We start from the raw sequence: 14020 nt of genomic DNA, 5'->3' as shown, positions 1-14020 counted from the left end.
TTTAAAATAATGAATAATATGAATTCCAACATTTTGAAGTCCACAAACAAGTAACAAGTACGTTTTATCTGCATGTGTAAAGAAAATGTGGCTTGAAATTTTACTATTTGTATTTATGAATATGACTTTTATTACAATAAAAAGCCGAATAACATAACAAAAACACTTCTCTAATCCATCATTTGTTCTCAAATAAAAACAAGACATGGAAACAGTCACACCGAAGTGATCTTGTTCATCGTAAATGTCAGAAAAAAAGGATTTTAACCAAGTTGACAGCGCCTGTCTTTAATTTAGTTGTACAACCCTCAGTTTTCCCACTACTACTGTGGTACGCGAACGCATCATTGACCCGGAAGTTGACGTCAGTTGTCTTCGCGCAGCAACGAAGTGACTGTTAGCTGTTGTTAGCTGTTGTTAGCTGTTGTTGTTCTGAGCTCCGAGCAGCTTCTGACACGGACCTGTGCTCATATAGTTACAATGGTAGGATGTGATGAGTGTTCACTGTGTTTGTCACTAACATGATCATAGCTCCGCTGTGACTGTGAATGTTAGAAGTGTACAAAGGATTTTAAAAAAAATGCTAACTGTCCAGCTAACGTATGCTAGTCGGGCGTTGTCAGTTAGCACGGTATAACGTACATTAGCTTCCTCTAGTTTGACAGCAGCTAATCTAATGGTTTTGTTGTTGTTCTCGTACTTTTCTCTGTTATTTGTTGGGATTTCAGTCCCATCAGTCACTGCGGCAGCTAACGTTTAATGACATGATGCTAACTCATCTGTGTTGTTGTTCTCCAGGCTGAAGTAGAGGAAACTCTGAAGAGGATCCAGGGCCAGAAGGGAGTTCAGGGGATCATCATTGTCAACTCAGAAGGTAAGATGATAAAATATGTGATCTGCAGAAAAACTACAGTCTGGGTCAGATGTGTGACTGCACATCAGAGGATCAATACACGAAGCTCAGTCCACTGAGAGACAGAACACAAGAGTCCAATCAGCTGTCGTCCTGTCAGAAGAAGTCTGCCTTGTAGCGTCTCAGGACGAGCAGCAGTTTTTAAATCACCTGGGAAACAAGGACAAAGATGATGTGTGCTGAGAAATCCCAGTAATCAGTAACAGAGGGATGAATACAGGAGAGAGAATGACTCCACTGTGAAACATTAGCATTCATGTCATCGAGGCCGGTTCCCTCTCTCCCCTCAGGAATCCCCATCAAGACGACGCTGGACTACCCCAGCACGGTGCAGTACGCAGGACTGATCCAGCAGCTGGTGATGATGGCCCGGAGCACCGTACGAGAGATCGACCCCCAGAACGACCTCACCTTTCTGCGTGTGCGCTCCAAGAAGAACGAGATCATGATCGCTCCAGGTGAGAGGAGACAACGCTTTAATTTCAATTTACAGGGAATGTTTGAGACATCATGCAGATAGTTGTCTGAAACTTTGACGACTCAATTTAAAACTTTACTCGTCTTTATGCCCGCCTTTTTAATATTATGTTGTGACACCGCTGTGCTCGTGGTTCTGTCACCAGAAACACAGCTGGAGATATTTCAAGGTCTCGTTAGAACATCCCGTGTTGTCACACTTACTAATGTTGAAACACGGTCTCAGACAGCGGTCACTGGCTTGTTTGCCTTCTTGCCCAAAATTGCACCACCATCACTTTCACCTCCTGATATTAAAGTCAGGTCAGAATCCTGTAATGTGAATGCGATATGAGACGTTATGTAGAAATGTCGATACTATTTGAAGTACTTGAAAAACGGTGAACCAATAAATAAATCATGTAAGAAAATATCTGACTCTGCATGCACAGAAACATGGAAATTCAGAGCATCAAAGAAGTCTGACGTGAACTTCTTTATATTTGTTTACATCTTTGTTTGCACAGATGTAGAGTGAGGGCTTTGCAGAAAGCAGCGAGGATGTTTTGAATGTTGAGTCCAGTCAGAGGCAGAAAGAACTGTCGAGGAGTATTTTCTGGTCTTCAGCAGCAGCAGTGAAACTTCTCCTGCAACATTAATTATTATAATCAATAACAGTCGGACAGACTCGGTGATTAGAGGCTCTGTCTGCCCTCCGAAAGCATAATGTGCAGTTTATCATCTCTGCTATAAACAGGAAGGACGACTCACGCAGCTCAACATGAAGCTTTCTGAACAGTTCAGCTGTTGATCATCTGACAGTGAAAACGTTTCTGTTTTTAAAATAACCTACAGCAGTCAAAGTCTGGTCGGATCTTTAGTCCTGTTGTTTTATTCTCTCATGAGGTATTTCTTTTTTAAATGATAACTTAAAGTGTTTTGTTCATACAAAGGTCAGGTGTGGTATTACTACCTGTATTTTCAGGTGGTATTTGTCTCGTACTATTTGTTTTACATGTATTTAACTGTTTCGCTTTGTCTCCACAGATAAGGACTATTTCTTGATCGTCATCCAGAACCCGTCGGATTGAAAAAGAAGGACCGACTCATCGCTTTATTTGTCTCTCCTTCATATTTAAACTGTAAAACATTTCTTTTTGTTAGATAATAAAAAAAAAACTCTGTTCATCAGAAGCTTTTTATGCACTTTGCTGTACCAGGAAGTAACAACAGGATTTAAAGGTGGATGAAATTGAATCACTTTGCTGAGTGACAACAGATGTGAACTGTAAGATGTTCAATCTCCCTGCAAGAAGATTTCTTTTTCCATGTTTTGGCATTCCAGTTCGGTCTCCTCTCCTCTGATCACTGTTTGTGATGTCACTGTGTGTATTTCATTACAACACGACTGCTTGAATACTTCTGACAGAAGCAGGGAAGTTAAATCAAAGTGAGCAGTGAACACGAGAGAGACCGCCACACATCTTTAGGTTTGAGGATTTTTTCTTTCAGTTCTAGCTTCATGGAAAACTTGGGACTGTTTTTATTTTGTATTTATTTTCCTGGCAAAGTGTTGAAGTGCAGTATTTCACCGGGGAGAAGTGACACTACAGACGCGTCTCTGCTCTTGCCATGTCAAGTTAATTTTTTATCAAATTATGAAATAAAAAATAATGGAAATGGTCTCGTTGTTGTTTTTGTCCTGTACTTATTGTATTGATTACTGCAGCACTTAGAGATTTAGGGACTGACTTCAACTAGTTTGACACTTGACTTAAATATATTTTAATGTTATTGTCATTTTGAACCCTTTCATGCTTAAATGATTAAATCACAAAGTAATTCTGTCTGTAGAATAAGTTAGAAATCCTGACTTACTTATAACAAAGTGAGGTGAACTCCATGTGTCAGCAGGATATTATGAAATGTTTTTAAATCATATTTTTAAATAAAATACACAAAACAGGCAGAATAGACCCGTCCACATTACGTCGGCTGCATTAGACTGATGGATTTTCAGTCACAGACATTTTTTTTGAAAAACATGTACCAATTCAAATCCTGATAAACGCATTTTGTGGGTTTTAAAATACAGCCAAGCTGAAGATTCACAGCTGAATAAGTGCAAAAACTGCAGGAAAGCAACAGACGAGACAAGTGAAAAACTAAACTCGACAGAACTTCTCCTCATCTGTGCAGCGAGCTGAGAGCTTCGTCCACTGGAGGTCAGCAGGACTAATTATTAAATGTTTGTTTGTACATTTTATATCTGTCGATTTTTCACACCAACTTTCAAACAAAGCACTTCAGCATGAACCTTTTCATACAAGAAGTGACAGTTAATGAACTCGACTGTATCTGTGGAAACAATCCTGATTACAGAAACTAATTCCTTAAAGCCGATTCAACAGGATGAGAACAGCTTGTGTACTTTCAATTATGGTAAAAATAAATATCTGAGGTTGTATTATTACCTTATTAATGATGTAAATACAACAAAATTGAATAGAAAACAATAAATAACACATTCAGGAGTTTCTAATCCTCATTGTGCTCCCTCTAATCTTGGTGGCCTCTTTTGTTCTATACAGCTAATAATTAAATCATGATTTTACAGAACATGTCATTAACAAATGTTGACAGAGCGCGATAAACAAATCTCGATGCACCTCCAGCCACAAACACAACTTCAATGAGAAGAGAACAGTCGCACATACAAGACAAATATAAGCAACATAAGGATATTAAACAAGAAGAAATATAAGAACGTTTAAATATAAATATATGTACAAAACACAAGATGAAAATTAAACAGAGAAATAGTAGACTGAGTACACAGACAGATGGGTTCATATATAGATCAATACAGACATCATTAGACAGACGTTCAATTTTAAATATTATTTATTAATTTATTGATTAATTCATATTTTATTTATTCATTAGAAGACAAAATAAATCAATTTATAAGCTATGATAGACAAGATGAATAGTTGATGAATTAACTTATTTTCTGCAGTACATATTTGAAGACAAATATTTATATATATTTGTATATAAGTATGTTTGTTAGTTTGTATGTATAGATATAAGTACTATTCTTGTTTATGGTCTTTAAAAAATGTACATAAATGTTCAAAATAAAGATTTCAGTCGATCAAACTATCAACTTACATTTTTTTTGTTATTCACTGAGTTCAGGAAATAGTTTATTTCTAAAAGACAAATGTGATGTCATCAGAACACAACCTGCTGTGTCACTGAGGACATTAACGTTGCATCACTTCCTGTCAGAACAAAGTGACACGCGGCTAAAAAAGCTTAAAACTAATATAAAATACACACGAAGTGACAGATGAGAGTAACGATCTTTATGTGTTTGTAATAAAGTGTTAATAAAGTTTGATTGAGCGGCTGACACACAGGAGCCCGTGACGTGGTGCACGGCCCCTTTAAATGCAGCGGATGACGTCAGCGCCTCGGTTTGCCTGCTTTGTTTGTCCGGAGCTGTTTTGGCTTCAGACTCCGAGGAGACGAGCAGAGGAGCAGCGACACCTCCGCCAACTGACACCCAGCTGCGTCGTTGAGCGCCTCGACTGCATATAAATCAGCTACTAACTGTGTCATAACACCGAGAGAGATGCCGTCCGACAGACCCTTCAAACAAAGGAGGACATTCGGTAAGAAGACACCGAGGCGCTGTTTGTCCAGCTTTAAGCTAGCTGCCTTGAAAACAGCAGCTGAGCTAAGAGAAGCTAGGCGGTTAGCCGGCCTGCTAGCCACCTAGCTTACCCAGTCTGTTGACAAGTGCAGTTACATGATTATAACACGAATGTTGTGTAGCCTTTTCACAAGTGTTTCACAGCTGTTTACACAGTCTGGATCGATAGCATCATAGGACATTAGCCTCTTAGCATCAAGCTTAGATGATATCTAATCTCACAACCAAGAAAATAAAGGGATAACACATCAAATTTCGCTTAATGTAACCGATTCTGTGTCTTAGATTCAGTGTCTTCTGGCCTGTAGCTCCTCTCTCTGCCTGCTAACGTCTAAAGGCCATCTGGGTCACTGTCACATTAGCTCGGCGAGCCTTTGGTTGGGTTAGCAAGGCCTGACATGACCAGCTTCTCCACAGCTGTTTTTTTCCAGCTAGCTGCAGTATATTAGCTGTAAACATTTCTTGTGTGCTGCTCAAAGGAAAACAACATGTGCTGACACATTACCCCCAGAACACGTGTTCACTGATTTATGGTGTAATTTGATGCCAAACGACGGCCCCTGTGTGGACAGGGAGGAGCCCAGACTGTCATTACATAATGTGCTCCAACACAGAAATGAGGGCTGAGAAACAGGGGAGACAGAAAAACACCACTGATACTTTCTGTGATGTTGTGTTTTGGTTATAACCTCTTTATAAAGATGTCAGTGATTCAGTTAATGAGGTAATAACACTCAGAGTGATTTCTGGACCTGTGAACCTGTCGGCTCTGTGGTTTACTGCTGTTTGTCTGAGTCACACTCAAACACAAGACTTTGACCGGAGAACAGAGATGTTAACTCTTTGGATTACTTAAGTTTTATTAGTGGGTCGGTTCTGAGAAGTATTTGATAAACAAGGGGATGTTAACATATTAAACTTTCTGTTACTATCTTGGGACACAGGATGAGGAGTATTATATTACTCTCTCTGACTGCAGGAATAACAGATCCAGTCCTGAGGGAAGAGTTTGGAAAGAGGAAGATACTCAATAAAGGGTGGAACATTATATTATTTATTTTAGACAAAGACAGGGAAAAAAGCGACCAGATTTCTGAAACAAAAACCAAAGACATTTCCAGCTTGGCAGTCAATATATCATAAATAAATATTCAATGTTATTATTTATGAATTGGCCATCATCGACCGATATTCAGCATTTTTTCTCCGACTCTCTATCTGTGATACTTCTGTCAGATTGCCGATAAAATAAACTAATTTTAAAAAACAGCTCTGATGCAACATCCTCTTACACAACGCCCCGCCCACAACACTGTCTGATTGATTAATAGCCCATTAATATTTACATAATATCAATCTGCAAAGTAACTAAATGTATCAAATAAATGTAGTAAAGTAGCAGAAAACATAAACACTCAAGTATAGAACCTCAAAATTGTAAATCCCATCACTGATTATTCTAAATTTTGACCAAAAAAATGTGTATTGCTGCCAAATATCAGTTATCAGTCTCTCTGTGATTTCTAATAATCGATATCGGTTTCTGATAATAGTCGAGGTGCTAAACAGGAAGTCTGTAGAGCGCTCGCTCTTCTGGCACCACGACGCAGAAGATGCAGATATTTAAATACTCAGGAAGATTTTTGGCCTCGTGCGACACTGAGCAGCTTTCACAGGAATTAAAAGCAGCTGTTCCAGGTTTTAATCATTAGATTGATGAGATTCCCTCCATAGTTTTCTCTAAATCTAGCACATGAAGGTAGTCAGTAGAAGAAGACACACATGAAGCTGCTGTAGCGAGCAGCCTCCTCTGGTGGGCACAACGAGCACGACTCTATTGAGACGTTGAGCGGTAGGTTCTGTTCTGCTGCCGGGTCTTTGTGGGCTGTTTTTAAAGAGCAGGAAAGAACAAAAACTTCTTGAGGTCAGGCCACAAAGAACAGAGACTGTCAAAGGGAATTGTATACCCAGAAGCAGACAGGAAAGCTGGATTATCTCTTTTGTGATATTTTCAAATGTACCTAAACCCAAAGAAAGGTTTGAAAAACCGCTCTTATATTCTAGCAGTTAGCGCCGACCATTCCCACAGCCAGCGAGGAAAAAAAACATCCCAAACAAAGAAACCATTCACACTTCAACTGTGGCTCCTCCATCCCATCCGAGCTTTGAACCCTCTGAAATCAGGCAACAGGCGGTTCTGAACACTGGAGAGGTCAGTGTGAGCCGTACAATTAGATAGAAAGGTGGTAAAACAATGAAAGAGTGAACAAGTAACATTCTGTAGAGTTGTGAAATATTTAAGCAAAGACACAAAGTCCAAAGACACAAAGAATTAAAATTACAGAACAAGTTTGTGTCAAATTGACATCAAGAAAGGTTGATCAGACCACCGGATTCCTCAGATCAGCCGGCCGTGAGTAACGTGGACACAAAGACGTTTCTTTTAGCTGCAGGTTCAGCCGTCGTTAACGAGTCACGCTGTGTGTGTGTGTGTGTGTGTGTGTGTGGAGGCAGCGGAGACTCACTGCTGCTTCTTATTTCCATCTGAATGTGCCGTTTGTCACTTCCTGTGGATTTTCTGACAGAAACCAGGAAATTAAATTGGGCAAAAATAAGGCAAAAACATGCAGGAGGGATGTGACACGGAGCATCTTAGTGAGATTGTGTGTTTTATGTTTTCTTTGTTTTGATTTGTTTGTGTTGAGGTAAAAAGATCCGAACCTTCAGTCTTCTGTTAGGACGAACATTTCTTTATTTTTAATGTGATTTTTCTCAGTCATGTGTGATTCAGATGACTTTCTGTGTTGCTCTACATATCTGTTACATTTACTGTGAAGAGGATTTGAATAAATTTAGATTTAAGACGACAAATGGTGCCATAATTTTACAAATTTCTCTTAACAGGGGTCTTAAATTATGCCTTGTTTGTTCTCAAAATAGAGAAACAGACGGTGTTGTTTTGATGATGCTGCTCTCTGGGTATGCATACATTTATCATTGTGAACTTGACAGTGCTAAAACCAGACTGTCAGTATTACCGAGGGAGTTGCAGCTTTATACGAGTACTGATGAGTCTGTTTTAAAGTTAACGAGTTGTGTCTTTTGTTGCCCACAGCTGACCGGTGCAAAGAGGTCCAGCAGATCCGTGATCAGCACCCCAACAAGATCCCTGTAAGCTGCTGTTCAAATCTGATTTCTACACAACACACCACGCTGTGTAATACACCACAGTGCAGACGAGGTGCCTGTGAAAGGCTTCTTTGTGCTCCGGCATGTTAAATCTACATATTCTCTTGTGAAGGTTTTTAGAAGTGATGTACCTGCAACTGCTGCAGGACAGAAAAACAAAGTATTGAGTTACACAACAGTGAAGTCAGTGAACTGTTGACAGACCTGTTCAGTCTCCAGAGGTGGAAAGTGACAAAGTACAAATACTTTCAGGTATCTGTACTTTTCAGATCTGAACTTTCTCCTCCTCACAGCTTCAGAACAGCCTCGTTACTTTAGTTTGATGCATCTGAGGTGAATTCTGGATTCTTGTTATTTCCCAGCATCAGCAGACTGATGTGGACCAATCAGAGCACATCACGCACGGCAGACGCAGCGAGACGAGACAAAGACGTAAAAGCCGTAAGAAGGCGTAAACAGACAGAGAGGGAGACTGGAATGTGGAGAAAAGGCGTGTTAGTGTCTCGTATCTGCAGAGAGTTTCTGATTTTCTCTCTTTGTTGCTGCTCGGGACGCTTTACCAACCCAACATGTGTCTATTTGACGTCCTGGGAATGAGACTCAACAATCAACTGTCTTTGTGGTGCGTTCAGGAACAGCTGGGACAAATCCTACTGATTCTACCTTTAACTTTAATAGTCTTTGAATTCTATTAATATGACGTGAGCTTCAGTTAGCTTTGAGCACAAATGTCCTTCAGAGGGAGACTTTTTACTCTGATACTCTGAGTACATGTCAGAGCCTGTAATCTATTACTTTACTGGAGTAAACAAGTTGAATCAGTACTTCTGCTGGAGGACAGAAAATACAGACTCGTGTCTCCTCTGTTGGGCTTCAGTGTGAGCTCGTGCCTGATCAGTATTATAACCTTATATTAGCTTATTAATAACATTCTAATATTTGCTGCTGTTTTGTTCATTTGAAGCTTTTGTGAATACAAGACAGCCACTGTTTAATTACACCTTCCTGCTGACTTAACACACAACATGTAGCCTGGACATGACAGAATATATTGCCACATGTCTTCATTATTATTTCTGTGCCGCTGACTGACTTCCTGTTTGTCGTGTGTCGTTGCTGCTGCAGGTCATCATTGAGAGATATAAGGGAGAGAAACAGCTGCCTGTTCTGGACAAGACCAAGTTCCTGGTACCGGACCACGTCAACATGAGCGAGCTGGTCAAGATCATCAGGTAAACACACACACACACACACACGCAGACTGCAGGTTGCTGAACTAGATGCCATCGCAGGTTAAGGTCATTGAGGTGTATGTTTGGTATGTGCGTGTATATTTGGAGCTGTCTGTTAGCGTGTTCAGATGTGACGCCTGCTGAGGCGGCAGTCCGCCAGTTTGTTTACAGCCAGCGCAGCTTCATAACCGAAGGAGAGGAGAGCTCTTTACATCCAGCTGGAGATTAATGGGCCAGTAAATTAAGATTTACAGTCACACAGCGCAGAAATATCAGAATAACGCTGCGGATATATTAGTAACTATAAATCTTAAATGCTGATGAAGCAGAAATATGAAGGCAGTTATTTTAGTGATATATTCACACAGGTAAATGTGTCACAAACCGGTGTTATAATTAACTGTTGTAGTGCTGCAGAGACGCTCCGGTCTCCACCGTTTGTTCTCCAGATAAATAAAACATGTTTTTTGCAGAGAGCAGGAGAAAAGTCACATCATCATGATTTACTAGTTTTTCACTGACAATGAAAAACTGTGATGTCAAATTTTATCATCCTTACTAATCATGAATATCTCAAACTCATCTCATTTTTGATTATATAGAAAAAATGTCTGTTGCTGCTTTGAGTGAAGCTGATGGTGGAGCTGCAACGATGAGTCGACTAATCGACCAGATAATCAATTTATCATGTTTATTTTTTATATATATATTTTTCAAATGTCACACTTCTGGTTCCAGCTTCTTAATTGTGAGGATTTGCAGTAAAAAGTGCAATATTTGGCTCGGAAATGTAGAGAAACACAAGTATAACATTTCAGAAAATGGAAATACTCAAAGTTGTACTTTAGCACAGAACTTGAGTAAATGTACGTGTTACATTCCATCACTAGTTGCAGCCCGAGTTTGGAAAAAGAAGGAAGAAAAAAGCAGAAAGACAGAAAGATTAGAACGGTAGATTCGTCTGTACGATGACGGATGTGGAGACAGAAAGATGGAGGCTGGTTGTTTTAAAAACGCCCTTGGAAAAATAGACGGCTTGCAGGTGAACTGTGCTCAGAAAAACTGTGATATTTGAAGCAGTAACATCCCGTTAACTTCTTCCTTTCTCCCTCCCTCACCCCGTCTCCCCCGCCAGGCGCCGGCTGCAGCTGAACCCCACGCAGGCCTTCTTCCTGCTGGTCAACCAGCACAGCATGGTGTCCGTGTCCACACCCATCTCCGAGATCTACGAGCAGGAGAGGGACGAGGACGGCTTCCTCTACATGGTCTACGCCTCGCAGGAGACCTTCGGCTGCTAGGCAGGGGGAGGGGAGGGAGAGCGGGACATCTTCAGGTGCTGGGAGGATGGGGAGAGGGTAGAGGGGGACGCTTGAGGGGTAAAGAGAGGTGTACGGTGCCAGAAACCACCAAACGGTCCTCTCCACTTTGTTGCATCGCAGGCCCACGTAGCAGCACCCCGTCAGCCAGTGTACATGTGACAGACGCCCCCGCGCCTCTCTCTCCGTCGTAGTCGAGCACCCTCTTCATTTTGGTCAGTAAGTTCAACACTAGCTACAGAAGCCAGAGGACATCCTGTGCATCTTTCCTGCCCTCAGAGTTAGAATTCAGAATCAAACCTGCGAGTCATTCGAGTTTTGTTTCCTCTCTTGTTCTTTTGGTTCCACACAGTTCTCTTATTTTGAAAGGGTGCGACTAACAAACCGATGTTTTTGCGAGTAAAATTGATTTTCATCCTCTAAACTATATATATTAAAAAATAAGACAAGCTAAACTTGAACCCGGGCAGTTTCATGCGAGCCAGTCGGAGTCCAGGATGTTGTCTGCAGCTCGCTGACGTGTTCGCAGGTGAAACACAGCACAGGTAGATTCATAACGATCCAGTAATTTATATCCTCATCACTGCAACGACAGTAGTACAAGCTAGAAGATAGATTCATGGTGATTGTTGTTTGACCTTTTAACTTTTTTAACGTAGTTTTTTTTTAATCATTGTCTTTATCTGGACACGTTAGCTGTAGTTTAGTTTGTGTTATTTTAGCCACTTTTTGTTTTAATCATACATTTACCATCAGCCTGAAGCTCAACTTGCCAACTCGCCGCTGGCTACCGAGTAGCTGACAATCAGGCTCGATTTTACTTTGATACTCGTCAATTTAACAACACTTTACATGTGCAATATTTATCCCCTCACACCCTGAACGCCACGTGATATCAGCAGCACCACTCTCTCCTGTAAAGCTACTCTCATGTACTGACTGCTCACTCATAGAAGGGACGTTAGCGTTAGCGCCGTTAGCCACATGCTGCTACATCCTGTCTGGCAGGATGTGTACAGACTGAACTTGATGTCTTTTTTCCCCCCTAAGCACAATACACCTGTAGTATCACTACTCACCTGTCTTCCTGCACACGGAGCTCACCCACGTTAAACGTCACAAACAACCAATCAGGTGCAGCAGATTTAAAGGCCTATGCTGTAGATTTTTAGGCAGTGGAAACACGAGGGATGCACTCTGATCCGACAGACTGGAAGTTAGACGCTTGCTTGCTTTTCATGCTTGGTTCAAAAAAACAAAAGGAGGAAAAAAAACAAACACAAATGTCAGAGATGAGATCGTTGTGTGGCTTGAAACTGACAGTGTTGGTCAGGATGAGCAGCACAGGAGGGGAACCGCCTGCACAGACGCAAACAAAGGCTCACACGCTATCACACTGGGATGATTACAGGACAGGACGGGTTCTTTTCCCCTTTGGCGGGCTCGGACAGCAGCAGCAGTCAAACGCCAATAAAGTGATCCCATTTTGCAAATTAGGCAGCCTGCAGTTGGCAGGAGTAGGAAGCCAGGAAGTAATCAGATCCCAGTGCAGCCTCTCAGGTGAGCGAGGTGAAGTCAGACGCCGCGTTACAACACCGTTTGTCGTCTGTGAGGGCGACGCCCCCTCCTGGCCGCGTGTCAGACCGCTTGTAAGAACGCTGCGTGTGTCATGGTAGCATAGAGTCGAGCATTAGACATAATAAAATGTATTTAATGTCGAAAATGAATGAGCTTCTTTTGCACATAAATTAATACAAATATAAAAAGAGTTGGCATAGAGGTTTTTTTTTAGGAATTACTGTATCTATATAACAATTATCTCTTCTTTTGTATCTACTCCTGTTGTGTAGAGCCCTGCTGCTCTCCGTACGTCTGTCTGCCTTTGTTTCATAAGACTTTATAGACGAAAGAGGTTGTGATGCACTACAAACCTGCATGTTTTGACTTTTTTTTTTTTATAAATGTATATTGATTTTACGCAATAGATTTAATTGTATTGTTTAATTAAGAAAGAAGAAAAAAAAAAAAGTCTTTTTAGATGTTTCCCAAAACCAAAAACTGAAAATAAATGTATGTGTATGTTTGAAACAAAACAAAAAAACACGTGTGTGCGTATAAACGATCATATAATCGAGCTGTATTACAAAAGTGTGTTTTTCTTTAGGCTTCCTGACGTTGTCACTGTTTGGAGGGGTGTACATAGACGCATTGCTACAACCTTATTCAAAGCATTTGCCAATAAATAAAAAAAGTTGCCTTTAACAGACTTTTCTTGTCTTTTATCTCTTCTGCACTGATGTTGAAGAACGTCGACTGTTTTTCCTTCGAGGTTCATCTCCTGTTTTTATAAAGGACACGAGCAGCATTTTAGTTTATAACATCAGAAAATGAACGAACGTTATCGAGAGTGTGAAGAGATGTTTACTGATGTTAGCATGCTAACCAGCTAGCCCCGAGCCGCCCCTCTCTCCAGCAGCCAGATCACAACTTAATCTAATAAGTCGACAAAATAAACTCACAAAATGTCAAGAAAGGAAACATTTGAAAATAAAAATACAACTGTACGCCACCTGAATTCAAGTTTCTCATTGACTGAACTAAGAGGAGCTTTTTCACATCGATAACTACACGGCTAACTGGGCTAACCAGCTTATATACGATAGTGAGCAGCAGTTAGCGGTTAGTTAATGTCGCCCTCTGTTGTTTTGGAGCTTCGTTCAAAGTCTCTTACAAACTCCACCTTTAAATTATGACTCGTATCCGTCAGTCATTCACACTGAAGAGCAGCAGGAACACGAGGAGATATAAAGTATTCAGAGACTGAAAGCATCAATTCATTAATATAACAATACTCTATTACATGAACATCGATCAGGGATAAATTATTCACTGATGGAGCAGATTGTGCTGATGGAGCGGCTTCAGGTGGAGACTAACTTTATATCCTTACATGTGTTCAGTTTGCAGACACTTAATATTTCTATTTTCTGCTGCTGTAACCTTCCACTCAACCACGTTCAGAGACAAATGTTGTGATTTTTACTCCACAATTTTAGTTACTAGTTACTTTGTAGATTACAAGCTGCTTCAGAGCCAAAGTATCTTTTTTAAATGTATTTATTTTATTTAGCAATGAAAAAAAAAGAACATTCTGATATCTGACATTCTATTCTGATGACCAGTCGACTCACAT

General features: G+C 40.5%; 2 protein-coding genes and 1 pseudogene across 2 annotated transcripts; 2 read left to right on the top strand and 1 right to left on the bottom strand.

The window, feature by feature from the left end:
* The window catches only part of LOC115582773 (uncharacterized), a 484111-nt pseudogene that overhangs the window by 219788 nt on the left and 250303 nt on the right, over window positions 1-14020 (bottom strand).
* Window positions 337-3049, top strand: dynlrb1 (dynein, light chain, roadblock-type 1). The gene is made up of 4 exons (XM_030421342.1): window positions 337-483; window positions 799-874; window positions 1204-1371; window positions 2417-3049. The coding sequence occupies exons 1-4, from the start codon at window positions 481-483 to the stop codon at window positions 2458-2460; spliced, it is 291 nt and encodes a 96-aa protein (XP_030277202.1). The 5' UTR covers window positions 337-480; the 3' UTR covers window positions 2461-3049.
* Window positions 4850-13093, top strand: map1lc3a (microtubule-associated protein 1 light chain 3 alpha). The gene is made up of 4 exons (XM_030421341.1): window positions 4850-5049; window positions 8206-8261; window positions 9405-9511; window positions 10647-13093. Exons 1-4 carry the CDS (start codon window positions 5010-5012, stop codon window positions 10807-10809), a joined length of 366 nt encoding a protein of 121 aa, XP_030277201.1. The 5' UTR covers window positions 4850-5009; the 3' UTR covers window positions 10810-13093.

This window comes from Sparus aurata, chromosome 6 (genome assembly GCF_900880675.1).
Source record: "Sparus aurata chromosome 6, fSpaAur1.1, whole genome shotgun sequence".
Taxonomy (NCBI): domain Eukaryota; kingdom Metazoa; phylum Chordata; class Actinopteri; order Spariformes; family Sparidae; genus Sparus; species Sparus aurata.
This window is presented reverse-complemented; position numbering and strand designations above follow the sequence as displayed.